Source organism: Chaetodon auriga, chromosome 12 (assembly GCF_051107435.1).
Source record: "Chaetodon auriga isolate fChaAug3 chromosome 12, fChaAug3.hap1, whole genome shotgun sequence".
NCBI classification, from domain to species: Eukaryota; Metazoa; Chordata; class Actinopteri; order Chaetodontiformes; family Chaetodontidae; genus Chaetodon; species Chaetodon auriga.
Genome location: NC_135085.1, coordinates 26480318 through 26507842, shown reverse-complemented (window position 1 = coordinate 26507842; position 27525 = coordinate 26480318). Strand labels below are relative to the sequence as shown.

Sequence of the window (27525 nt, the reverse complement as noted above, 5' to 3'; positions counted from 1 at the left end):
GTCATGCCTCCTGGTGACCTTTGACATATAAGGGCATGTCGGCTCGGCAGCGGCTGACGTCAGTCTGTCTAAAAACAGACCGAGCTCCTCACAGTCGTCCTCAGGCCTCCAGCACTCCTCTCTGCTTGTCCTTCTTTATTTCTTCATTTACTTTAATCTGCTGGACATCTCTCCGCCGCTCCTGTCCTCCCCGTCCTCCCCGTCCTCCCGTCCCCCCCGTCCTCCCCGTGTCTCTTGGCGTCATGGAGAGTCTGGAGAAGCAGCTCATCTGTCCCATCTGTCTGGAGATGTTCACCAAGCCGGTGGTCATCCTGCCCTGTCAACACAACCTCTGCCGCAAGTGTGCCAACGACGTCTTCCAGGTGAGGACACACGCAGGTGAGGATGACAGGCCCGTCCACACCTTAAAGAGACAGCGCACCTGAAAGCGGCTTCTCGTCTCAGTGTTAAAAGTCTCCTTGGTGCGTTCAAGGACACTTCAGTGTCGGAACAAAGAAGTGTTTACTTGTTTCAGATTTTCTTGTTGAGGACAAATGGAAAATGGAAAATGTGTGTTTATTAATAATTTCACAAGGACAGTGGCACAAAGAAAGGGCTCATAGTACACAGAAGTACTTCAGACAGGAGTAATCACAGTATTACAGGACCCGCGCTGAGTTCAGTATGAACCGGCTCAGACGGAAACCTCTGGAAGTCTCTGCAGTTCTTCACCGTTTGCTTTGACTGAATCATAACCAGTGAAGGAGGAAGAACTCGCTTCTTCCTCTTCTTCACTAAAACACACAGTGTAGAAATACTCTGGTACAAGTACCACATTCAAACTTTATTTAGTAGCAGTAGAGCAGTATTAGCAGTACAGGTACAGGCTCGTGTCAGAATGACTGGGTTCTAATTATCGATGCATTCAGGTGTCCTCACATTGAAGCTGCTGCTGGGACACGCAGAGCTGACGTGAAGGCTGCAGATCAATGAGTCTGATCAGAACGTCACTGCTCACATGGACACTTCAAACTGTTTTGATCAGGACAAAAACACCAGTGAGGACATGAAGTCCGTCCCTGTCGTTTTGAGATGAGGACTCAGACGTACGAAGCTGAATCTTTTTGCTTCTGATTGCGAGACGGACAGTGAAGGTGAGTTTGGATGGACTGTCCCAGTGCCGATTGGTGGTCTCCAGAGCAGAGCAGCAGTGTGACGTTTGTCCTCGTGTGTCCCACGTCTTCACGTCGCTGATGCTGACTGTCCGTCCCCGGGCACGTTTCTGTGGATGCTTTACATGTCCTCTTGTCTTAGTGACATTCAGACCTGAATGTTGGGGACGTTTCTACCTGTGTGCGTTTGAACCTGTGCAGAGGCGCTTCAGTGAAGCTTGATTCTGCATCGGACAACCTGATCTCACCTGCTGCATCCCACAATGCAAAGCGCTGGAGCGTCACAACAACCAGCAACAGGAAGTTCTTTGCAATGTTCGCACGTTCTTCGTCTCTGAGTTCACGTTCTGAGGTCTCTGAGTTCACGTTCTTCGTCACTGAGTTCACGTTCTGAGGTCTCTGAGTTCACGTTCTTCGTCACTGAGTTCACGTTCTTCGTCACTGAATTCACGTTCTTCGTCACTGAGTTCACGTTCTTCATCACTGAATTCACGTTCTTCATCACTGAGTTCACGTTCTTCGTCACTGAGTTCACGTTCTTCGTCACTGAATTCACGTTCTTCGTCACTGAATTCACGTTCTGAGGTCTCTGAATTCACGTTCTTCATCACTGAGTTCACGTTCTTCGTCACTGAGTTCACGTTCTTCGTCACTGAATTCACGTTCTTCGTCACTGAGTTCACGTTCTTCGTCACTGAGTTCACGTTCTTCGTCACTGAGTTCACGTTCACGGTAACACCTGTCTGACAGGTGTTGAAGTCCACATGACTGATTTCTTTACTTTAGATCACAGGAGGAGGCTGTGGTGGAGGTTTACCTGTTGTTCAGCCCACCTGTACCTGCACTGCACAATGGATCTGTTCAACACTTTCATACTCCAAAGCAAAACAGTACACAGTACTGCATACATGTGGTACATTCTGTGTACTGTGGTCATCAGTAGGATTTAAGAGGTGGTGCTCCTCTTATAAACCTCTCACCTGTCTGACATCCCGCCCCCTGCAGGCGTCCAACCCCTACCTGTCGACAAGGAGCGGCTCCACGGTGACGTCCGGAGGTCGTTTCCGCTGCCCGTCCTGCCGACATGAGGTGGTTCTGGATCGACACGGAGTGTACGGACTGCAGAGGAACCTGCTGGTGGAGAACATCATCGACATGTACAAGCAGGGAAACAGCAGGTAACACACACACACACGCCAGTACACACACACACACACACACACACACGCACACACACACACACACACACACACGCACACACACACACACACACGCACGCACGCACGCACACACACACGCACGCACGCACGCACGCACGCACACGCACGCACGCACGCACGCACGCACGCACACACACACACGCACGCACGCACACACACACACACACACACACACGCACACACACACACACACATACACACACACGCACACACACACACACCTGCACACACCTGTACACACACCTGCACACACCTGTACACACCTGTACACACCTGTACACAAACTACTACAGCAGTTTTTTTGAAACATTAAAGTTCACCTAAAAACAGACCTCTGTTTGAAACAGGCTTTTATTTTGGTCGTTTTTTAAATTAGATCTTATAGAAGAGTAGAAAATGTACGTGGACAGAGGAAAGATGATGACAGTAGTCCTCTACTGTTACTACAAATACTACTACGAATACTACTGCTGACGTCTGGTGGTCATACCCTCACTGAAAAACTCGGCAGGTCAAAATAAAAGCATTCCTTATTCACTCGTTCACAGTGACACTGATTTATTACCATGAGCAGGTATCGATGGTTTAACATTTCCTTTGAAGCCATTTTAAAGTAAAAAAGATGAATTACATGATTTACCTTAAACCAAACAATTCTCAACAGTCTCAAAGATGGGATCTGAACCCAGCTGGGACACAGGTGGTCAGGTACATCCAGGAGTTCTGCTTCTCCCGTCTCCCTGCCTGAGACAGCATGTGGCGATGTTTTCAACCCCGTTTCACCAGGATGGGGGACAGTTATTTAGCTTAGCAGTAGCCTCTAGGCTCTGTTAGCTTAGCAGTAGCCTCTGGGTTCCTTTAGGTTAGAGTTTCCCCCTGCTCCCAGTGTTTGTGCTAAGCTAGGCTAACATGCATTTACTGTGCACACAGCCGTGAAACTGATCTCCATGTCTTAATGTTGGTCAGCAGGATGTTTACAGTGGCTCTGATGAAGGTGACAGGTGTGTTTTAGCTGTTAGCAGTTAGCTGTGAGACTATTTTTAAATGTAGGTCAGTGAGACAGCAGCTGGACTGTTTGAGTAATGTCTCTGTGGACGAGGACAAGCTGATGAACAAGTTCAAGACAAACAGTGACGAAACACGTCGGCTGTCACATTTCTGACTTTTACAGTTTTTGCCCATTGCTTGAACACGTTTTGCAAAACTTGGCTCACTGTGTCAAAACTCTACACACAAGCAAATAAGACACACCACAGGGAAATAAACCATTCACATCTATGTCAAATTGAAACTCTGCTATCAAAACCTAACAATCCTTTGTCAAAATGTCATTCTGATGACAAAATGATACCCACTTGCATCATATGAATACACTCTCAGATCAGCAGCAACACACGAGTCTACTTTATATAAAACACAGCAGTCTTTCGTTTTCACTTTTTTTATTCACTTCCACAGAAGGCACTTTTTCACAACAACCAAGAACTGAAATACTCAATACAAAATCATTACTTTACAGTAGTGTCTTTTCCAGTGGAGTCAATTCAGTTAAAGCAAAAATAAAACAAAAATAAAACAAAGTACACTACTGTAAACACAGAAAAACACAACTGTGTGCAAGTGGGCTTATGGATCCTGCCGTCTGTTGGGGTCTGGCCACAGGATCTCATCAACATCACAAACAATGTCTTCTCTAGCTAAGCATCGGGAAAAATATCCCCTTGTGTGCCGAATCCATCCCTGGATTGACATGCACAATTGCCCTTTGGCCAATTATATTTCGTCCCCGTCGTCTGTTTTTGCTGAGGTTGAATCCAGCCTCGTCAATGTAAATACATTCATGAGGCTGGGCAGCTCCATCCATGTCCAAGATTCTCTGTAACAAAAAATACATATTGTGGATGGCTTTACTCAAAGCTCACAACTACACATAAAGAACCGCCCCATCCCACCACACAGGTACCCCTGTAGCTTTCTGAATGTATCTATGTGGTACTGATCCATTAGTACATATTATCGGTTACTGGACTGCACCCATTCTGTATTGTAAATGTAAAGGACTGTAACACTTACCTGTACATATTCATGTCGAAGTTCTTTGACCCTGACACTGTTCCTCTCAAATGGGACCCTGTACAACTGCTTCATGGTCATGTTGTGCTTTACCAGGATGCGTCTGATGGTGGTAATGCTTACTCGATTTATGTTGTTGAATACTTGCCTATCTGCAAGTATTTGTTGCTGTAGCTGGTGGAGACAGATTGCATTGTTTGCTCTGACCATGTTCACTATAGCAAGTTCCTGCTGTTGGGTGAACAGGCGTTGGCGTCCACCGCCAGCAGGTCTTCTAGCCATTCTGCAGAAAAATGCAACCACAAATTGTTATTGTTTGCTTCTTTTTTACAGTACTGTACATACTGTACTTTATTGTATTTACCATACACAGTACTGAAACATCTCAACACTCATGGTATGTTTCACGAAACTACCACTTTTGTTCGAAAAAAGGAGCATTAGCCACCCTGCAATACAGTACATGTGATACGGTAACGTGATCTGGTACAGTACTGTAATTACTCTAGATACAGTCTAAGTAGAGTAGAGAGCTGAAGACATACCTGTTTTCTAGTCGGAATGTCCTTATTATGGATGAAACCGTGAAACGGCTTAGATTAGGTTGTACTCTCTGCCCAGCTTCCCTCATAGTCAGGCCATGGTTTATGACATGGTCCACCAAAGTTGCTCTTATGTCATCAGAAATAACAGTCCTTGCATGGCCTCTTCGACCACGTCCTCCTCTCTCTCTCTCTGTCTTCCTCTTCCTCTGCCTCTAGCTCTCCCTGCCTCCATGCTTGCAAAGTTCTTAAAATGGCTGAACTGAGTCCTTTTTGTAGCTGGCTGATTGGTGTTCAATTTTGTAAGGAAGTATTTTCAGGTGTGTGTCTAAGTATTTTCAATTAAACAATGTGTGTTATATTTTGAATAGATGTGTTTTCCCAATGGTGCCCTGAGATTTCATTTTTGAACTAAGTGTCTTATGTATGAAATAGTGTGTAGTGTGCAGGAGCAAGTGTGTTGCAAAAAGGAGCAAGTGTGTTACAGAATTGCAACGAAAGTGCAAAGCAGCACTTTGTTTAAGGTATAGTGACAACAACTTCAAGTTATGTTACTTTGGTTTAAGCATGTGTCTATAGTATTCAAGCAATGGGTAAAAACTGTAATGTAGGAAAATATCTTCATTTGAAATAATCATCTAAATAAACAGTGAAATATATAAACAACACGTCATATTTAGACATGACTGGAGGAACGTTGAGCTGTCCTGAACCGTCCTGAGCAAAATGTTTATTACACTACACACATTCAGCGCACGTGCAGTTTTTCTTGTGGTGTCTTTTTAACACGTGGAAAACAGATTTAAACTAGCTGAAGCATTTGTTTCAGTGACCAATGGCTCACTTTTATTTCAACGAAAGTCTGTTTGTATTTACAGATCTGTCTGTCTCACCTCTGTGTCTCCCTGGCTGTGTACCCGTCTGTCTCTCTGAACAGCAGACCAGTCCCGGAGGTGAAGCCGGTGCAGCCAATGTGTGAAGATCATGAAGAAGAGAAGATCAACATCTACTGTGTCACCTGCAGCGTCCCCACCTGTTCTCTCTGTAAAGTGTTTGGAGCTCATAAAGACTGTGAGGTCGCTCCTCTGGACAGCGTCTTCCAAACACAGAAGGTGTCTCACAGCACATCACCACAGACAGGCTCATGCCACAGACAGGATGACAGACAGGATGAGCTTGATTTTGACAGTCTGTGGGAGTTACAGGACATGTCCTGATCAGAGATACCTCACAGTGCTGATGTCACCCAGAGTACTTTTATCATCAGATCAATCAGCTTCTCAGCTACTAAAACGTAAGTTTCATCTCAATTTAGGAGCAGGAAGTCAGAAGTCATCCAGGTCTTTATGTCCTGAAGACATGCTTGAATTCTAGTTGACTGACTTTCATTTCAGTTGACTTTCATTTGTCTTCATTGATAGATATAACTGGGTGTCATCTGCATAGCAGTGAAACTTTATGGAGTGTTTGCTGATAATGTCGCCTAAAGGAAGCAAATAACTGTGAATCGGTCCAAACACAGAACCCTGTGGAACTCTGTGTGGAACGTTAGCATGCACAGAGGAGCCTGTGCTGAGATCCATCTGATCAATAGGACTTGAACCATCTCAGTGCAGTTCTGTCATGCCAGCCAGGGAACGTCTGAAGGGGGTGAGGACCCTCACTGGTGGGCTCTGCCTGTCTTTTCACTGTGACTGTCCAGGCAGAGGAGCGTTTGAGTGATTTTGGTTGCATACTTGCTCGTTGATCAGCTGTTGTATGTTTTACTTCCTGGATCCTGAAGAGGAGTTTTTGTTGAGATCAGGACTCACTGAGCTGAACTGTGGCTTTTGTACTGAACACTGACTGCATCCTTGATGAGCATCTTCTTGTTATTATTTATTTTTCATGTTTTCATTTTAAAAAGTTATTCAGTGTCTGAAAAATGACGTCCCTGTCTGACCACTAGAGGGCGCACAGAGATGACCCAATCAGCTTCTTGGAAAGACACTTTGACTGTATAGAAACATGACGGTAGTTTTTTTTGTCCACCAAAGAGTTCTAAGTGTGTGTGTGTGTGTGTGTGTGCGTGTGCGTGTGCGTGTGCGTGTGTGCAGGCGGAGTTGACTGACTGTATCTCCATGTTAGTTGGGAACAATGAGAGGATTCAGGCCATCGTCAGTCAGCTGGAGGAAACCTGCAAAGCCGTTGATGTGAGTTCATCAAACATCAAACTCTGAACCGTTTAAAGGTTTCAACCAACGCGCTGGTCGAACTGTGTTTTCAGGAGAACGGACGCAGACAGAAGTCAAAGTTGTGCGAGACGTTCGATCACCTGTTCGCTCTGCTGGAGGAGAGGAAAGGTGAGATGATTCTGAGGATCAGCTCTGAACAGGAGGAGAAGCTCGACTACATCAGAGGTTTGAGGAGGAAGCACAGCGAACACCTGGAGAACACCGCCAAGCTGCTGGAGACCGCCATCCAGACCCTGGATGAGTCCGAGATGGCCGTGTTCCTGCAGGTGAACCTGAATGCACCGAGACAGGACAGGAAGTCATCAAACAAACTGATGCCGTTAACTGTCATCCACGTCACCTGTTAGGGATCGTAGCCAATCTGAACCTCATGTTTCACAAACACACAAAGCTTAGACGCATTTTTTACAATAAATCTTTGTGTGGAGTAAAATCTAATTCTGACTACAGACAAAATAAAAGACCCTTTCGTGCTCAGTAAGTTCAGACCACCCTCCTTCAGCTAAAACCATCACCTGAAGTCACCAATGATAGTTAAACCATCCTAATAACTTCCCCACAGTCCCTGACAGTCGGCTTGATTCATTCATCATCACCATGAAATTATCTTGAATACATTTATTTTGAAATTAGAGAATTACAACCATAGTCAGCTCTCGTTTCATTGGCTGAGAGCTAACTGTTACCCAGCCAATGAGGCCATTCTCCTATAAAACAGAAATTCAAAGGTTCAGCAGTTAGATTAGATTAAAGTAGAGATCAGATCAGTTGCTCTTTAGCAGGTTTTGAACTTTAACATCCAGACGTGTGTGAGATTAAACTAACTTCTGTTTCCTCCCATAGACCACCAAACCTCTGCTGCACAAGTGAGTGTCCGTCTTTGATATCAACATGTGACTGTGTGTTCCTGTCATGACCTCTGACCTGGAAACAGGAAGTGCCTCTGAAGTGTGCATGTTTTATCATCAGGATCGCGGAGGGCGCCGACGCCTCTCACCTGGACAAAATCCAACATGGCTACGAGAAAATGGAGCATTTCACAGCTAATTTTGATCGTCAGAGGAGAGCGCTGATGACCATCGACTTCATCAAAGGTAAGAGACACAGGAAGTGTTCATGCGACTGTCCAACTGTCGTGCTATCGTTTAGCATAATCTATGATTTGTTAACAGGTTAATGTGTTAGCATGGAACATGCTAATGCTAATGTGTTAGCATGCAGCTATTATTTTTCAGCACTAAAGTCTTTGCGTTGAGCTGCTGAAAAAAGGTTCAATCGAATCGAATCGTGACGCCCTTCGTGTCATTAAGTGTTCTGTATGCTAACATGTTAGCATGGAGCGACTTTCACAGCGCTGTGTTGTGTCATCAGTTGATGAAGACGATGATGACGACGAAGATGAAGCAGCGGAGGTCAGAGGGACGACACCAGGAAGTCGAGTTGAGCTGCAGCAGCCCGTCGTAGGACTCTCAGCCAATCAGCAGCCTCCTGTGTCTCCTGCTCAGCCTGCAGGTGTTCATTTCTCAGCTCCGCCCCCCCAGAAACCTGCAGAGGCCCCGCCCACCACCGCCACTGCACAGACAAAAAGCCCCGCCCCCTCTGCGATCAGCCATGCCCCGCCCCCTCTGCCCCTCCCCACTGCCGGTCCCGCCTCTCAGGTATGACATCACATGCTGCATTCAGGTGCTGCTGGTAAATATTAGACTCCTCAGAGCTGCTGTTGTTGCTACAGTTCTGACAGAAACATGTTCGACTGTCAGCTGAGGTGACTCATCATGCTGAAGAGCTCAGGTTCTACTCAGAACAGGTTCTCCTAAAGAGAACGTCGGTCTGGTTCACTCATTTGGTGCGTGCTGTGCTGCATTTGCATGTAAATGTGGCATCTGACCACCAGAGGGTGCTGTTGGCGAAGGAGTGGAGCAGGAAAGAAGTGATGTGGCAACATAAGATAAGATGGAAAATATTAATTAATATTTAAGATATTTTTAACACAGAGGCCTCAACATCAAGTACAAATAAACGCCCCACTAAGTCTGGTTTGGATATTTCTATATGTGATGGATTGATAATAAATGAAAATATTGATGTAAATGTTCTGTTTCTCTCCTCCTCCTCCTCCTCCTCCTCCTCCTCCTCCTCCTTCAGTCAGATCAGCAGAACGAGTCGGAGGACAAAGATGGACCCAAACACGTCTTCTCCTTCAGTTGGCTCAACCAGAAGTGACGTCCGTCTGCAGCAGACTCCAGATGATTTCATGTTGTTTTAACGTCTCTGACGCAGAAACACGCGCTCTGTTTGTCTTTAACTGACATTCAGTTACAAAATGCGAAAACGTTGTTTCCTCATACTGTCACACGTTCTTCAGTGATTCTCTCAAAGGACTTTTTAAAGGTGAGTTAAAGAGACGACATCTGAATTTTAAACATTTTATCGTTTGAACACAGTTTGTTTTGCCAATGAAAATCTTTAAATGTCAAATAAATTATTGTTTTATTATGAAAGTGATCCTCTGATTTTTACACCTGTCTACTTTAAAGGGGTTAAAGGTTTTTCTGTCAGGTGAAGAGAAGGTGACACCAAACTCCAGCCAATAAAAATCCAGTTTTACCGCCTTTTGATCAGCATTCAGTTCAGTCACTGCATCGAGTTCAGCCGAGGACGTTTTCTTTCTTTTTGAATGACTCAGCACACGTGACACAGCGAGCACCTTTCCTTTATACTCTGCAGCAGGTCACTGAGTGCAGCCCGTCCCTGTGGACCCACGTCCCTGTGGACCCACGTCCCTGTGGACCCACGTCCCTGTGGACCCACGTCCGTCCTCTCCACCGTATGAACTCTGTGAGTGCCTCCACATTTCCACGCTGGCTTCATGTTTTAATACACCTGCTGTCATAAATCACCAGGTCGACTCACCTGTGCGCGTTCATTCATGAAGAGTTTAACAAAGTCTGAACTCTGTTTGTGTGTGTGTGTGTGTGTGTGTGTGTGTGTGTGTGGTCTAAATATGAACTCACGTCACTCTTCCCTCACACTTTTCCCGCCCTGGATTTGGCCTCTCAGGCTGCACAGATACGTTCAGCGCGAGCCGTCCGCCTGCAGGCAGAACTCAGGGCTGAACCAAAGGCTGCACGTCATCACGTTACACGAAATATCGTCTGTTATTATTTCAATTCAGTCGTCTACTGAAAAAACTGTTGAACATCAATAAACACACGACAGAATTCTGTTTTTTAAAGAAGCAAATACAATATTTATCATTTCTTCACGATTATCTAACATCATTTGTTTGTTGATACAATGTCAGGAAACACTTTTTATTGGCGTTGGCGTGTTCGATCGTTTTTATTGGCCCGTCCATCAGCTGGTCTGAGTTGTTGAAGGATTTGGGTTTGAAGCAGCAGACGAGACGTTGAAGTTTTATTGGAAATCAAAATGTTCAGGCAGTCTGTGATTATCACAGCAGCACATTAAATACCATGAAAAGATTCAGATATGAGACATCCAGAACAACATCCGACCAATCAAATCTCATCTTACTGTGAACGGGTTCAAGCGTCAGAGGAAGACTGAAGATGAAGATGAACCAGAAATGAGCTCAGACGTGTGAAAAGGAGGTAAATCCACTGGGAGTCCAAATGTGTCAGGATGCAGATTGTTGTCTAACGTGGACGTCAGCTGACAGGAAGTCAAAGTCTTTGAAAGCAGAATTAAGACGAAAAAAGATGGAATCAATCCGTTTTTTGGTTGTTTCAACAAGGAAATGTGGAAATGAATTTGATCCATTTATTTATTATTTAGTCAAAGTGTGTATTTCTAATTTGTTTCTTTTATTTTTAAAGCATTTATTAGTTTTGACTGATGAATAAACATTAGTCATCGTCTCCTGTGAGCAGTAAAACGAGCTGAAGTGTCGTTTGATGTGTAAGTCTGTTCAAATTTTAGCGTCCAATCAGAAGTCAGCTGATGAAGTAAACAATGAAGGCAGTGAAGTGTCAGCTGAGGCTGAAAGAGGTCAACGTGGTGAAATCTCCAGTTTAAAGTCCTGCAGGCAGCTGAAGCGTCAGTTCGTACGTTCAGGCAGAAGGTTTGAAGGTCGGACGCTCGACGGACTCTGGATGGTTTTGGAGGCAGGAAGTGAAACGTCGGTGGATTCCGGTCATTTTCCGAAGGCGTCCATCATCTTGCGGTTGCTGTCGGCCTGCTGGGCGATCTGCTCGGCTCGGGCCATCTCCAGGACCTCCCTGAGCAGGTGGAAGGTCAGGTCCAGAGATATGGGAGGCTCGTCGGACCTCTTCCCCTTCTCCTCCTCCTCCTCCACCTCCACCGCTTCCTGCTGCTCCGCCCGGGCCTGCAGGAGGTGCTGCGTGAGCTTCGTGATTGAGGAGGACAAAGAGGAGGAGGAAGATGATGAGAGGAGGTCTGTCGGAGCAGAGGAGGATCCTCCACCTCCACCCAGCCGGAGGGAGAACTCCTCCCCCAGGCGAAGGAGCAGCGGCCGAGGGAGGAGCAGACCGTGGCCGGTGGGAGCGCGGGCGGGTCGACAGTCGGCGGAGCGTGGGAGGAAGACAGCGAGGAGCGCCACGAGCCACATCAACACGTTCAGCTTCATCTCCGCTCAGCTTCAACCTGATGGAGCAAAACACCAAAGGCTTTGAGAGGTCGCCTGTAAGACGAGCGGTGGGGTGAGAAACCCAGCGAGCCGAGCGCGCTCGGTCTGAGGCGGTCACATGGTTTGAACGGGCGCAGCAGTGGACTGAACGCTCACGCTGTGTGAAAATACACAGTGAATATACATCTAGTATCAACAGCGAGTACTTTCTATATTTAATACTATACAGTAAAAGTACTTTTTTTTCTTCTTCTCTCTCTGCTCTGGACGTTGCTAATGCTAACGCTTCGTCCTGCAGGGGATCGATAAAGTTTCATCGTATTTTTGTTGGTGAGCAGAGACATTAAAAAACATTAAAAAACATTAAAAAACATTAAAAAACATTGTTCTCTTACCTGAAGGTCCTGCAGAGCTGCTGTCTGTCCGTCCGTCCGTCCGTCCGTCCGTCTGTCCGTCTGTCCGTCTGTCTGTCCGTCTGTCTGTCTGTCTGTCTGTCTGTCTTCATCCACCTGAGCTCGATCGTCTGTTTGTCTTTTTCAGACAGAAACACTCGAGCTGTTTCGACTTTATATATCAGTGTGTGTTCTGGGGGGGGGGGTCCTTCAATGTGAATGGGACTGATGATGATGATGATGATGATGATGATGATGAGTCATGCAGCTGTTTGATGTTTATTTCTTTAGATGTTTCATCATTAGGGCAAAGATCACTTTCTTCATCATCATCATCATCATCATCATCAGCAGCAGCAGCAGCAGATCAATCAAGGCCATGAGAAACAAAAACCCATTTTCAGATTCGTCTGATATTTACAGGACAAAGTCTTTTGTTCCAAACTTCAGCAGCTGACTTCCTCTGCCATGATGAAGACCATGAAGACGACGATGATGATGATGCTGATGTGACCTTTCTCAGCTCAGGTGTGGACTGAATCTGTGACCTTCATCTCCTGCAGTAACAGAAAACACTGTGACACTCAGCAGGAAGTCCTCAGGTTTGTGAGTCTGGAGGCGTCTTCTGCATCGGACGTCCGTCCAGCTCGCTTTGTCTTCAGAGATCAGAGACATTTTTCTTTGTGCCTGCAGGAGACAAACCGGTCTTAAAGGGCCAAAACGCCAGAAACCACCAACAACTTTACAGTGAGAGTGAAGGATTTCAGCTGGGATCACCTGCTAAACGCATGTCATCAGGGTCGTCCCTCAGCACGGTCCAGCTGGCTGTCCTCATCAGGGCTGTCCCTCAGGGTCGGGGACGTCCAGACTCTGGGCTGGACGTGGTTTGATCCAGCACACAGAGCATTTCATAATGCAAAGAAACAGCTTTACTGTTTTCCACAATCAGAGAAAATACAAAAAAGTGATGGACGTCCCTCTGAGTCGTCCCTCTGAATTGTCCCTCTGAGTCGTCCTGAGTCGTCCCGAGTCGTCCCTCTGAGTCGTCCTGAGTCGTCCCTCTGAGTCGTCCCTCTGAGACGTCCTGATTCGTCCCTCTGAGTCGTCCCTCTGAGTCGTCCCTCTGAGTCGTCCTGAGTCGTCCCTCTGAGTCGTCCCTCTGAGACGTCCTGATTCGTCCCTCTGAGTCGTCCCTCTGAGTCGTCCTGAGTCGTCCCTCTGAATCGTCCTGAGTCGTCCCTCTGAATCGTCCCTCTGAGTCGTCCTGAGTCGTCCCTCTGAGTCATCCTGAGTCGTCCCTCTGATTCGTCCCTCTGAGTCGTCCTGATTCGTCCCTCTGAGTCGTCCCTCTGAATCGTCCCTCTGATTCGTCCCTCTGAGTCGTCCTGATTCGTCCCTCTGAGTCGTCCCTCTGAGTCGTCCTGATTCGTCCCTCTGAGTCATCCTGATTCGTCCCTCTGAGTCGTCCCTCTGAGTCGTCCTGAGTCGTCCCTCTGAGTCGTCCTGAGTCGTCCCTCTGAATCGTCCCTCTGAGTCGTCCCTCTGAGTCGTCCTGAGTCGTCCCTCTGAGTCGTCCTGAGTCGTCCCTCTGAGTCGTCCCTCTGAATTGTCCTGAGTCGTGGTTGATGTCACAGCATCATGGTGACTGAAAAAGAAAGAAAAAAGAAAAGCAGACAGGACAAACGATTATTTCTTTGCTGAAGTAAAAGACAAACCGGTGTGTCTCAGTTTATGGGGACGAGCTCTCAGCGATGATGAAAGTCAAACTGAGGATTCATCACAGCTGCAACTGCACGAGCTGTAAAGACAAACGCTCTTCAGTGGAGTTTAATGCCCAACAAGCAGCGTCCACAGACCTCGTCCTGACAGAGACAGTGTTCTGCAGCAGGTTTGTGCTAAGCTAACAGCTAAGAAGCTGAAACCTCCTTCTCAGGAGAACTGAGAGCTGAGCTGAGAGCAGCAGACAGAGACAGACTGTCCAAAGAGTCAGCAAGAGACAGACGCACCTCATCACCCCCCTCTGTGCAGATGTGATGGTGAAGGACGGGGGTCGAGCCCAGGTGGTAAAATCAAGGAAACACTGAAGGGCTCCGGTCTCAGCTCTGCTCATGAGGTCTTACATCTGGACAGATCCCATTTCATCCAGATGACCTCCGCTCGTCTTCCTCGTGGGTTCGTAGCTCTGCCTGGACCAGGTCTCGCCGGTTCCTTGCGTGTCCCCCTGCTGGCAGTGTGCAGAGCTGGGGCCTGGCTGTTCGGGGACACGGGGTTCTTCCTGGTTTGCCACCTAGAGACCCTCGTCAGCTGATGACAGGGGGCGCTGAGGGTCTCCGGATCGACTGTGGAGGAGCACTGAGGAGGAGACTCGGGGAGTTTCTGCAGGTGCTCGTTGGTTTTCTGTTCCACGTTGTGGAGGTGAAGAATAATACTTCAAAAGGTTTAATTTTCAAAAAATGTTTGATTTTCACTTTAAAATTCTAAGTTTGACTTTTGATTTCGATGAACTGAGAACTGATAGAATAAAAAGAAATGAAACGAATTCTGTTCACATGAATTCATCACTGATGCTGACAAAAGCAGCTCATGAGTTTGAGCTGAGGACAGTTTGAAGACTCCAACGTGTTTCTCTCTGACTCTCCTCTGAACTTTTCCTCAGTTCGTGCAGGAATGGATCAAATGACTTGGAAGCCCTGAAGCATCTCGACGGTCTCAGGTCGTTTAAAGGTCGACGTGTCAGGAAGCTGCAGATCTGAGCCGTGATTTGTCTCGCTGCTGCGACCTCTGACCTTTACATATTTAGACCTCAACAACAGGAATATCCTCATATTCCGGAATGAAAGTTTTAAAGAAGTGAAGCACGCAAACATTCAAGTCTCAGTCAGCGTGTTTGCAGCCACAGATCCTTCATTTATCCTTCAACCCTTTAAAACTAGTTTATTTCATGTCTGAGAAGAAAACAAAAAGCTAAGTTTCTCTGTTCGATAATTCGAGTTCATGAACGTGATTTCATTCAGTGTGAAAACATCAGCTCAGGAAATACGACGCTGCTCCTTTAAGTTCCTCCTTCGACCAATCAGAGACCAAGTACACCACATACATGTATTTGTACGTGTATATGTGTATACATATGTATACTTAACCCAGACGGATTTCTTTTGCTTGTTTTTGTCTTTCCCCTTAATGTATGATGAATGATGAGTTTAAGGACTCATTAAAGTTCAGGGAAAATTTCATGGAATGAATATATTAAAGAGTTTGGAATGTGTAGAATAAAATAAAAAATATATTTTTAATACCTCTGAACTTGCATTTACCTGAAGGTTACCTTCATAAAGAATGTTACCCTTTAACAATCCGATCCAGTTAAATGTCTTTTTTTACACGATTATCCATTAAAACCATTTTAAATGACCTTAGTTACGCCACCATTAGTGCCTGTATTTTGAAAAGCGGAAGCGGAAGCAGTGAGTCCTGTGACTGTGGACTTGACGTCAGTGTATTTACCATCGGCCCGCAGCTCGGAGCGGACCACACGGACACTCTGCAGACATGGCCGGACGGGACCGAGTGGTTCACCTGCTCAGACAGCTGGAGCGCGCGGCGTAAGTGTGACTGACGTTCATTAAAACGCTGATTTTTGGCTGAATGTGATTCACACACGTAAACAACGTGCGGTGACGTTTCAGCCTGCAGAACCTCCCACTTGTTGTTTTGCTCTGAGGGGATCGGGTCACGCCAAACTCCACTCAAAAATCCTCCGGTTTTAAAACTCTTGACGTTAAAAGTCCGGTTCGTCGCGAGGCAGAGAGAACTGAATATATTTCCACAATCAGAAGAAAGTCTTTGAAAGTTCGGCAGACACGTGACACGCTGGAAATCATTTATTTCTTCTTTAAACCTGGTTTTTACAAAGTCTGCTGTCATCAATGTGTCTGTTTGTGCCAGCTGGTTTTCAGACTATCACGCTGTTTTTCTGGAGACCACATCGAGGACTGCAGGGACAGGATACACATCATGACAAACAGCTGATTTTACACTGAAACGGTCTCACTCAGCCCACCACAGCGCGAGCACGCGCTCGGGAACCAGTTAGTCTGAAAACCAGCTGGGCCTGAAGGCCTCATGTCTGACTTTGTAGTTTTCACTGAGAGTGAAAGAAATGATTTTCCTGTAACACAGAAGGCACCGAGATCACACGAAGAGCCTGAGCAGTCTATTAATTATTATTATTATTATTATTATTATTACTAGCCAATGAAAATTCTTTGTTTCAGTCATGGAAACAGTAAAAAAAAAAGAAAGAAAAAAAAAAGAAAAAAGGCAGTTCTGCAGCGCTCTTGGACCACATGACCACATGTGACCTTGAGCAGCTTTTCTGAGGCGCAGCGCAGAGAACTCCAGGTTCATGCAGATCACAGGTGACGGCAGAACGTGCAGGTGTGCAGGTGTGCAGGAACCCGACTGTCAGCATGGTGTGTGTGAGCAGACCGTCAGTTTGGTCCTTCTGGTTCCTTCAAGCCTGAACTGAGGGCACCAATCACCAGAGGTCACAGCTGTGGGAATAAACACAGAAAGATAAAGAACATGAAATGTTTCAGTTACATATTAAGAGGCACGCTGTCACTAAGAAATCAATATAAACCATTGAACTGACTGACGGGCTCCAAACCTGGACCCTGAAGTGCTCCACACCCTTTACCAGCCAAACAGTTTTTAATGATAAAGAGGCGTTTGAAAAACTGAGAAGAGAATCAGCCAGAAATCCTTTCAGTGTGCTCTTCATGTCAGTCAGACGCAGCTTTTGTGTTTTACTTTGAAGATTCTCTCCGTGCTGTCAGTGGGAGGATAAATACTGAGGTCATTTGAAAATGTTCCTTCAGATTCAAACAAACTTTGACTAAACTTGCAGTTTTTTGAATGGAGTTCTGCTGTCTGTGACATGAGTGTTGTGTGAACAGGTGCAGATGTCCCGCTCACTCCAACACCTTCCATCAAGGTAGTCACACACACACACACACACACACACACACACACACACGTGACTGTTAATCAATGTTTAACTTGCTGATGAGTCACTGTTGGTGAGTTATTGGCTGGTAACCTTCAGGCTGGACCACATGAAGTTTGGTCTATTAATCACCAGATATGTCAATCATAAGAAACCTGAATTCTGATTGATCTGGATCAATGAAGATATCCACAATCATTTAATCAGTAATCCATACACAGATTTTAGCAGGCATTTGGTTTTCCTGCAGGAGCTGGAGCTGCGACCTGCACCGTCCGGAAAACCGACTACGCCTTCGAGGTAACTCACACCAAACCCTGTTTAAAAAAATGATGATTTTAGAATTCATCTGTCCAGATTCATGAGCTCCGCTTATAAGAGGGAAAACTGACGAAAGTAAAGCTCAAAATTCTCATTAATATTTAAAGATGATTTGGAAAGTCACAGATATATTTGAGCATCTCAGAATTCAAATGAATGAAATGAAAATATCTTAATGATTGTTGAGAATTAAGAAGTTAAGAAGTGAATAATCTCAATAATCTCTCAGAATTTTAACCTGTCGGAGCTCTAAAACTCAGATACTTCTGCAGTGAACAGCCATCCCTGGAAACTGCCTTGTTCAGATATTACCTGGCAGCCGACTGGATGAGCCACCTGTCTATTGCTGTCTATCACATGCTAACGTCAGCCAATCAGATCATTGAACCATATGATGTCACAGGACGACGGCCAGGAAGCGAGTGAAAACATCTTCTCATGGAGAAACCTTCAGCAGCTACGCTAACCTCCTCAGCCGCCGCCACGGCTGTTTTCATGTGAAAACGGCTGCTAGTCGCTACCTGTAGATCCTGAGAGGGCTCTGATTGGTCCACAGGGTTCAGGTGTCATTAGCATAGCTTCACTGCTGTCCAACTTTGTTGTGTTTGTTTGTGTCAGATGGCGAGTTCCAGCATCAGATACGGAGATGGAGTCAGCAGAGAGATTGGCATGGTAACCAAACACCACCTTCATCATCATCATCATCATCATCATCATCATCAAATATACCACTGAACATCTGCTTGATGCTTGAACATCTGGTTTTACTGCAAACACTCATGAAAGTAACTGTGTGAAGACAAAAGTGATGCGTCTCTAAGACGTTTGTCAAACTGTCCACCTTATTAAGGTGGCAGACGACGAGGTGCTGACAGGTGAATGTGCACCTGAGCGCAGGTGAGCACATTCACTGTGACCTCATCGAGCTCACGGCAGCGCTCGATTGGAGAGGAGGAGGTCCTCAAAGGAGGACATGGAGTGTCTGCGTCCAGACCTCCTCATGTTCCTCAGTAGGAACACGAAGCTGTTCTGTCCTCAGTTTGTCCTTGTTCTCCGGTTCTCCTGCAGGACCTGCAGAACCTCGGAGCTCGGAACGTCTGTCTCATGACCGACAAGAACTTGTCCGTCCTCCCTCCGGTGAAGGCCGTCCTGGAGTCTCTGGCCAAGAACGGAGTCAAGTACAAAGTCTACGACAACGTGCGGGTGGAGCCCACCGACACCAGGTGAGACCAGCTGTCACAGGTAACGTACGGCCGGGGACATCCTGCCGTCTGATCGGCTGTCAGGTGCACATACAGCAACAAACTCCCGGGTGTCCTTGCAGAGACAGTCATGGAGACATTTTGTCTGTCAGTTTCTGACATCAGGACACATTGGTGCGTATCTGTGTGTGTACGGGACATGTCTTCATGTCTTAGGAGGACACAAACCACACGGCCGGGAGGACTCGTGTGTCCCGACGGTAAGAGTCAACAACCGTGAAGTCCTGTCCATTTTCTTTACACGAGGACTTTTTAGAGACTCTTTGTCTCTGCACGTGTTCACAGTGTGGACACAGTGTCCGTCCACACCGTCCCCGTTGTTGAGACATATCGAGACGTTTCATCCAGTGAAATGAGCAGAAAAGACAAATGTGGACATGAAGGACAGACACAGCGAAGACAGTAACCAGTAAACACCTGTGTGTGTGTGTGTGTGTGTGTGTGTGTGTGTTTCTGTGTGTGTGTGTGTTTCTGTTTCTGTGTGTGTGTGTGTGTGTGTGTAGCTTTAAAGAAGCCATTGCCTTTGCTAAAAACGACTCGTTCGACGTGTTCGTGGCGGTGGGCGGCGGCTCTGTGATTGACACCTGTAAAGCAGCCAATCTGTACGCGTGTCACCGCGACGCCGATTTCCTGGACTTCGTCAACGCTCCGATCGGCAAAGGGAAGCCCGTCACCGGAGCTCTGAAGCCGCTGATCGCAGGTAACAGAGGGCGTGAGGATGATTGACAGCTGGTTCTTTACTGTTGTGTCATCAGGACTGTTCACGATTGGTTCAGATTAAAGATGAACTGATCACATGATCAAAACTTGTCACTATTCCTTCTTTTTAATTCAGTTCACACGTTTTCCAAATATTCTGTTTAAACGTAGTAAATGTTTTCTCCTCTTCGTCCTTCTTCTTCTTTTCTCCTCTTCGTCCTTCTTCTTCTTTTCTCCTCTTCGTCCTTCTTCTTCTCTCCTCTGCCTCGTCCTCCTTCTTCTTCTTCTTCTTCTTCTTCTTCTTCTTCTTCATTTCTCATTTTTCTGGAGCAGGTAAAGTCACTCACTGGTTTTATCTTCTCTAATGAACCATCGTGACGTCTGTGAGGCGAAATGATGAAATATTAGAAAAACAGAAAACTACTCGTTGATTTTTTTTAAATGATTTGCTTTTCGATTCCTTCGTTTTTTTCCAACAAAAAACATCAAAAACCTTCATCACTGATTTGTCGCTCGTCTGTTTTTGAACATTAGTTTAAATCATATTTATTTTTATTTCTTTGCTTGTTTATTATTGAACTCATTTAACCTCCTGCTCTTGAACTCATCACCGTCACGGTGAACTGACTGATTGTTTCCTTCAGACTGAGGCTGCTGTGACACACCTGAGCCTCAGGTGTGTCACAGCAGCCTCTTATCTGTAGTGATCAGCTCAAGGTTCAGAGTTCAGAGTTCAGAGGTGACCCGATCACCTCACGCCATGAGGCCGTTTGATCACATGTTTGTCAGGATGCCTCATCAGTCGTTTTCTCACAGGTGTTCAGGTACAGGTGTTCTGCTAACGGACCAAGTTTGAAGGTGGCGTTCACAAACATGAACCTTCTGTGAACGCCATGAACGCCTTTAATGTGTTTTGTTCTTCAGTTCCTACGACTGCGGGAACCGGCAGCGAGACCACCGGCGTCGCCATCTTTGACTTTGAGCCTCTGAAAGCCAAAACAGGTAAAAAGGAAACTCACCTGAGTGTTTCTGCTCGTCCCGAATCAGTTTTCCAGTCAGACTTTGGTCAAACTTTGCTGTTTGAAGATGTTTGAAGTTCGTTCATTCTGTCGAAACAAAGAAAGATGGAAGCTCAAACATCCTGTCAGGTGACCAGTGAAGTGTCCAATAGAAGTAAGACTCACGGTGACATCAGAGCGTCAGTCTGAGCTGTGATTGGTCGTCTGTGTTCAGGTATCGCCAGCAGAGCCATCAGACCCACGCTGGGCGTCGTGGACCCGAGACACACGCTGAGCATGCCCGAGAGAGTCGCCGCCAACAGCGGCTTCGACGTGCTCTGGTCAGTCAGCGACCGCCGGCCGTCACTGGATGATTGGCAGATTGATTGATTGGCAGATTGATTGATTGGCAGATTGATTGATTGGCAGATTGATTGATTGACAGATTGCTCAGATTGCACTCTGCTGGAAACTGTTTTCTTCTCCCGTCCGTCATCCAAACATAAAGATTCCATTTAACATTTCAGACGTCGTTTAAATGTTGAAAGTTAATGAATAATTTAAGTTAAGTTTAAGTTAATTGTCTTTTTTAATTTGTCTTTGCAGCCAAATGATGAAGCTTTAAGTACTTTCTGACTTTAAATGATGACAGTCGCTGAATATGTCTGATGTTTGTGAACATGAAGCTGAAGAGGAGCCGTGGAGCAGCCGTGACCTCTGACCCCGCCGGTGCTTTCAGGAACCTCTCACCTGCACAGTATCAGGCCCGTGAAGGTCTCAGCTCGTCTCTGCTAGTTAATGTTTTCACGAGGTTCTAAAGTCTGAAGAGATAGAAGGAAAACTGAGAGTTCAGAGTCCAGACACAACGTTTTCACCGCCGCTGCCTTCAGTGAGATCAATAAGTTCAATCGTCCGTCCGTCGATCAACACGCTTCAGAGTCTTTAACTTCTGATAATAACAGATTAATCAATATCTTGGTTTTGTTCTTAAAAACTCTTTGAACTCTGCAGTGAACAAAGATTCGTTCTGCTTCTCCAAATATTCAAGTTTCTGAAGTTCATTTCACGTATTTTTGTCAGTGATGTCATCCTTTCCGTATACTTCCTGTTTGATGTTCATGTGTGTGACGTTTGTTCCTTCACGCTGCGTTTCATCATCGTTCGAGTCTAACCAGAAGACAAAAGTCAGTGACGCGCAGAGTGAAGCAGTGAAGATCGGAGACGTGAATGAGAGCAGGATTCGGTCTGTATCCAACATGGCCGTCGCCTCCGTGACTCCACCCGTCTCCATAGTAACTCCAGTAATCCGAAATTGAACACAGGCGGAGGTGCGGCGGCGAATGAAGCCACGTGTTTCTAACTTTAACCCTCAGTGTGATTTAACGAGGCCGGAAACGTTTGTCTGCGGTGAAGCTGGTGTCATAATGTGGGGGTCTATGGGGTCGTCTCAGCCCTGCTGCTTGGCGTAAACACAAAGTGTGAGAAGGAGACGTGATTCACCCCCCATTTCATTCCCTTCAGTCACGCTCTGGAGTCGTACACCGCTCTGCCCTACAACCAGAGGAGCCCCTGCCCCCCCAACCCCATCAACCGCCCCGCCTACCAGGGCAGCAACCCCATCAGCGACGTCTGGTCCCGCCACGCCCTCAACGTGGTCGCCAAGTTCATGAAACGGTAAATAAAGCGAGAGTGAAGGTACCTGAACAGGTTCCCTGAGGAACTCCTTTCCAGAGCTGCTGTTCTCCGACGCTCGGAGTCACTGCATGAAATAAACCCACATCAGCATCCGGAAGTACAAACAGAAAACAGGAAGATTACTGGAAACGTGTTTGTTTGTTTGTTTGTTTGTTTGTTTGCAGAGCGGTGCGGGACCCCGAGGACCTGGAGGCTCGGTCCAGCATGCACCTGGCCAGTGTGTTCGCAGGCATCGGCTTCGGAAACGCCGGAGTTCACCTGTGGTGAGAAACTTTGTCAGAGAATGAAGGAGTGGGTTGAGTTCCGGCTGAAAACGTGAACGTGTTGTCGTGGCCTCTCTGCAGTCATGGGATGTCGTATCCGATCGCAGGAAACGTGAAGACTCACACGGCGAAGGGCTACAGTGTGGAGCACCCTCTGGTGGTGAGTGACAGCTTGACCTCTGGATCGGTGTCGTTGTAAAGGTGTGTTTTCACTGCGCGGCTGCTTGGTCAACATGAGGAGGTGTCCGCTGTAAGAAATGTCATTCCATCTCTGAGTGAGAAACCTGCAGCCGTCAGCTGACGTGTTCCAGATGTTCCACAACTGGAGATAAGAAATGACCATCGTTAAAGCTGCTTTATGAAAACATCCTCGTCCCTTTGCACCAGTTGTCTCACTGGTTGAAGAAAGTGAGACTTTGTAGAAGCACAGAGGTCCTGAACAGGTTCCCTGAGGAACAGCAGAGCTGCTGTGGGACGCAGACTTGGTCCTGATGTTTGCTGGTTTCGGCTTTTCGGTGTTTCCGCAGATCTCAGCAGGTGGTTTGTTTACAAAATGAACATTTGACCATTTATTTGTGGAAATGTTGTTTCTCTGTTTGTTTGAATGCTGGTGTGCGTGAATAGTCTCTGCGCTGTGAGGACATTTGGCTGTTTGAAGGTTCAGGTTTAGGGGGACGAGTCCCGTACGTCAATGAGAGTCCTCACAGTGAGACGTGTGTGTATTTGTGTGTCCCCAGCCTCACGGTCTCTCTGTGGTCCTCACGTCTCCGGCCGTCTTCAACTTCACAGCCCCGATGTGTCCAGAGCGCCACCTGGAGGCTGCAGAGATCCTCGGTAAGGGTTCACCTGTTCACCTGTTCACCTGTTCACCTGTTCAGCCTCCTGTGCTGGATCGCACAGAAAATCCAACACAGTCTGATCGCACACTGTGAAAATAATACATATAATAACAGTGTAAGAGTTGTGAGCTGTGACTGCAGCCATGTGCCTGTGGCTAACATTAGCATTAGCATTAGCTGTGGCTGTGATTGTGACTGGCTGTCTGCTCTTTACAGAACCTGTGACATGGTTCAGCGCGGCGCCGTAAAACCTGCCGCCAACTCGAACATGGTTCATCTGTCAGATGTGACAGACGTGTTACAGGAGAAACATTACGAAAAACTTCACAAACTTTACAGCTTTACAAACTTTACAAACTTTACAACGTTAACTTGACGCAGACGTGTCGGTTAGCTCGTGTTCCACTTTAAAAACTGGGCACAGAACCACCATATTAGTGAAAAATTGTCAAAAACAACTAAATGACTTCACTGATTACTGAAAAAGCACCTTGTTGCTGTGATGAGGAACCTTTTAGTTCTCACACATTCATCCATAAATATCTGTTTCATTTGACACTTTAGGACGTTTTCTCTAAATTCAATGAATACTCTTTAGAAAATGACCTCATGGAAGACCTGTTCCATTGGAAAGAAACCAGTCTGTCCCAGTATACCCAGTATACCCAGTCCACCGATCAGGAGGTCGGTGGTTCGAGCTGCCTGTGTGAGTTCATGTGTACGTGGCTTCGGATCAAAGCGTCTGGAAATGACTGACTTTAACTGGTGAAGATGTTTTTTCTTGAATCGATTCGAAGAAACTTTCTGACAGACGAGTCGAACTGTTTTCATTAAACAAGCAGAACAAGTGGAACTGTCAAAAAACTTTACCTGATACACACCTGTGCCGCGGTCAGGTGTGATAACAGACTCTGTGCCGCGGTCAGGTGTGATAACAGACTCTGTGCCGCGGTCAGGTGTGATAACAGACTCTGTGCCGCGTTCAGGTGTGATAACAGACTCTGTGTTGCGTTCAGGTGTGATAACAGACTCTGTGTTGCGTTCAGGTGTGATAACAGACTCTGTGTTGCGTTCAGGTGTGATAGCAGACCCTCTGTGTTGCCTTTAGGTGTGATAACAGACTCTGTGCCGCGGTCAGGTGTGATTACAGACTCTGTGTTGCGTTCAGGTGTGATAACAGACTCTGTGTTGCGTTCAGGTGTGATAACAGACTCTGTGTTGCGTTCAGGTGTGATAACAGACTCTGTGTTGCGTTCAGGTGTGATAACAGACTCTGTGTTATGTTCAGGTGTGATTACAGACTGTGTTGCGTTCAGGTGTGATAACAGACTCTGTGTTGCGTTCAGGTGTGATAACAGACTCTGTGTTGCGTTCAGGTGTGATTACAGACTGTGTCGCATTCAGGTGTGATAACAGACTCTGTGTTGCGTTCAGGTGTGATAACAGACTCTGTGTCGCGTTCAGGTGTGATAACAGACTCTGTGTTGTGTTCAGGTGTGATAACAGACTCTGTATTATGTTCAGGTGTGATAACAGACTCTGTGTTGCGTTCAGGTGTGATTGCAGACTGTGTTGCATTCAGGTGTGATAACAGACTCTGTGTTGCGTTCAGGTGTGATTACAGACTGTGTTGCATTCAGGTGTGATAACAGACTCTGTGTCGCGTTCAGGTGTGATAACAGACTGTGTTGCGTTCAGGTGTGATAACAGACTCTGTGCCGCGGTCAGGTGTGATAACAGACTCTGTGCCGCGGTCAGGTGTGATAACAGACTCTGTGCCGCGGTCAGGTGTGATAACAGACTCTGTGCCGCGGTCAGGTGTGATTACAGACTCTGTGTTGCGTTCAGGTGTGATAACAGACTCTGTGTTGCGTTCAGGTGTGATAACAGACTCTGTGTTGCGTTCAGGTGTGATAACAGACTCTGTGTTATGTTCAGGTGTGATTACAGACTGTGTTGCGTTCAGGTGTGATAACAGACTCTGTGTTGCGTTCAGGTGTGATAACAGACTCTGTGTTGCGTTCAGGTGTGATAACAGACTCTGTGTTGCGTTCAGGTGTGATTACAGACTGTGTCGCATTCAGGTGTGATAACAGACTCTGTGTTGCGTTCAGGTGTGATAACAGACTCTGTGTCGCGTTCAGGTGTGATAACAGACTCTGTGTTGTGTTCAGGTGTGATAACAGACTCTGTATTATGTTCAGGTGTGATAACAGACTCTGTGTTGCGTTCAGGTGTGATTGCAGACTGTGTTGCATTCAGGTGTGATAACAGACTCTGTGTTGCGTTCAGGTGTGATTACAGACTGTGTTGCATTCAGGTGTGATAACAGACTCTGTGTCGCGTTCAGGTGTGATAACAGACTGTGTTGCGTTCAGGTGTGATAACAGACTCTGTGTTATGTTCAGGTGTGATAACAGACTCTGTGTTGCATTCAGGTGTGATAACAGACTCTGTATTATGTTCAGGTGTGATAACAGACTCTGTGTTGCGTTCAGGTGTGATAGCAGACCCTCTGTGTTGCCTTTAGGTGTGATAACAGACTCTGTGTCGCGTTCAGGTGTGATAACAGACTCTGTGTCGCGTTCAGGTGTGATAACAGACTCTGTGTCGCGTTCAGGTGTGATAACAGACTCTGTGTTGCGTTCAGGTGTGATAACAGACTCTGTGTTATGTTCAGGTGTGATAACAGACTCTGTGTTGCGTTCAGGTGTGATAACAGACTCTGTGTTATGTTCAGGTGTGATAACAGACTCTGTGTTGCGTTCAGGTGTGATAGCAGACCCTCTGTGTTGCCTTTAGGTGCGGACATCCGGCAGGTGAAGAGGGAGGATGCAGGTGCTGTTCTGGCCGACACGCTGCGTCAGTTCCTGTTTGACCTGCAGGTGGAGGACGGACTGGGAGCTGTGGGATACAGAAAAGATGACATCCCAGCACTGGTGAAGGGAACCATCCCTCAGGTGTGTTTACCTTCACTCAGAACAGCCTGAACGTCACCTGTGTGCTGACATCATGTTTGAATGAACGTCCTTAAAAAGGGATTTTGAAGAAGATTTTATGAAAACTTTACAAAATCACAGAACAGGTAAGTCTTGATTAGTTTTTTGGTCGTTAAGATTCAAATCTTAATTAATTTGTTTAAGTAATTCAGGTGTCTTTAATGGACTTGTTTTTGGTTTAAGGTTGAAAAAGCACCTGAAAATGAAACCACATGACGTCCTGTTTGAATACATCATCGACATGGTTTAAGGGCTTTCCAGGGAGTTTTCAGAAACCTTTAAGATTGAATGAACATCCAGAAATCCAGTCGTTAGTTTCCGTGGATGTGTCAGTTGATCTGATCATCTGTTGCCTTTTAACTGATCGTCAACAAAGTCTTTGAGTTTTAAGGTATTTTAATACAGAATCTGCACAGTTGGAGGGCTTTTAAACTGAAAAGGTGTAAATGACATGAAAGCTTTGTATTTGCTATTAAAGGCCCTTAAAGGTGAAAATCTTCTACACCTGTGGACATCAACATTTAGCCTTTGATCCTGGAGTGTGCACCTGCAGACCTCAGGTCCTTCAAGGTGCAGATGAAGGTGTACCTGTAACGTGAGAGAGCCGTTACTCTTCTTCTTTTGTTCATTTTCAAACGCTGAACGTGTTTTGTGGTTTCAGGAGCGAGTGACCAAACTGTCGCCCAGAGAGCACACCGAGGAGGACCTGAGCCGGCTGTTCGAAGCCTCCATGAAGCTCTACTGACGGACCAGACGTCCCTGTTCAGTACAGAACTGGTCTGGGGTCTGTTGTGTGTTGAGCTGCAGTTCTTCTAGCAGCCATTGGAGGTCGCTGTTTCTCAGCCTCTTCAGACTCACGTGACCTTTCTGGACTCTTGATCACATCCTGCCTGATTTTATATTAACGTGAAAAATCTGAAATAAAAGACGGATCTTCACTTCACACGGCCTCCTGCGCCTCATTCAGACCAGTGCTCTGAACTGGTTTCTCTGAACTGGTTTCTCTGAACTGGCTTCTCTGAACTGGCTTCTCTGAACTGGTTTCTCTGAACTGGTTTCTCTGAACTGGCTTCTCTGAACTGGTTTCTCTGAACTGGTTTCTCTGAACTGGCCAAAAACATGCTCATTAGGTTAATTGGTGCCTCTAAATTGTCCGTAGGTGTGAGTGTGAGTGTGAATGGTTGTCTGTCTGTGTGTCTGTCTGTGTTGCCCTGCGGTTC

At 46.3% G+C, this 27525-nt stretch overlaps 3 protein-coding genes across 4 annotated transcripts; 2 read left to right on the top strand and 1 right to left on the bottom strand.

Annotated features, from left to right (window-relative positions):
• Positions 1-121: 121 nt before the first annotated feature.
• LOC143329840 (E3 ubiquitin-protein ligase TRIM63-like) lies at positions 122-9650 on the top strand. Its single transcript, XM_076745948.1, has 9 exons — positions 122-362; positions 2157-2329; positions 5924-6098; positions 7083-7178; positions 7253-7486; positions 8064-8086; positions 8190-8314; positions 8592-8878; positions 9366-9650. Exons 1-9 carry the CDS (start codon positions 243-245, stop codon positions 9441-9443), a joined length of 1311 nt encoding a protein of 436 aa, XP_076602063.1. The 5' UTR covers positions 122-242; the 3' UTR covers positions 9444-9650.
• A 1711-nt stretch (positions 9651-11361) lies between these two features.
• On the bottom strand, positions 11362-12316 carry LOC143329842 (corticoliberin-1-like). Its single transcript, XM_076745951.1, has 2 exons — positions 12225-12316; positions 11362-11846 (listed from the first exon to the last, which is right to left on the bottom strand). Exon 2 carries the CDS (start codon positions 11827-11829, stop codon positions 11377-11379), a length of 453 nt encoding a protein of 150 aa, XP_076602066.1. The 5' UTR covers positions 11830-11846; positions 12225-12316; the 3' UTR covers positions 11362-11376.
• A 3378-nt stretch (positions 12317-15694) lies between these two features.
• On the top strand, positions 15695-27248 carry adhfe1 (alcohol dehydrogenase iron containing 1). 2 transcript variants are annotated; one of them, XM_076744468.1, is made up of 14 exons: positions 15695-15823; positions 17180-17217; positions 17480-17529; positions 18169-18222; positions 18619-18773; positions 19316-19512; positions 20436-20513; positions 20745-20850; positions 22031-22183; positions 22369-22467; positions 22549-22627; positions 23205-23301; positions 26109-26266; positions 26967-27248. In XM_076744468.1, the coding sequence occupies exons 1-14, from the start codon at positions 15771-15773 to the stop codon at positions 27048-27050; spliced, it is 1401 nt and encodes a 466-aa protein (XP_076600583.1). In that variant the 5' UTR covers positions 15695-15770; the 3' UTR covers positions 27051-27248. The 2 variants fall into 2 exon arrangements, with proteins under 2 accessions (XP_076600583.1, XP_076600584.1); XM_076744469.1 differs by having other exon boundaries at positions 15699-15823; positions 17180-17220; positions 17483-17529.
• Positions 27249-27525: the final 277 nt, after the last annotated feature.

Bases quoted from the DNA above. Each gene is read 5' to 3' on its own strand.
- LOC143329840 (XM_076745948.1), top strand. From the start codon at position 243: ATGGAGAGTCTGGAGAAGCAGCTCATCTGTCCCATCTGTCTGGAGATG. The intron at 6,099-7,082 runs GTGTCTCACAGC...GCGTGTGTGCAG, and splicing joins GCGTCTTCCAAACACAGAAG to GCGGAGTTGACTGACTGTAT. The intron at 7,179-7,252 runs GTGAGTTCATCA...CTGTGTTTTCAG, and splicing joins AAACCTGCAAAGCCGTTGAT to GAGAACGGACGCAGACAGAA.
- LOC143329842 (XM_076745951.1), bottom strand. From the start codon at position 11,829: ATGAAGCTGAACGTGTTGATGTGGCTCGTGGCGCTCCTCGCTGTCTTC.
- adhfe1 (XM_076744468.1), top strand. From the start codon at position 15,771: ATGGCCGGACGGGACCGAGTGGTTCACCTGCTCAGACAGCTGGAGCGC. The intron at 17,218-17,479 runs GTAGTCACACAC...GTTTTCCTGCAG, and splicing joins CTCCAACACCTTCCATCAAG to GAGCTGGAGCTGCGACCTGC. The intron at 18,774-19,315 runs GTGAGACCAGCT...GTGTGTGTGTAG, and splicing joins GTGGAGCCCACCGACACCAG to CTTTAAAGAAGCCATTGCCT.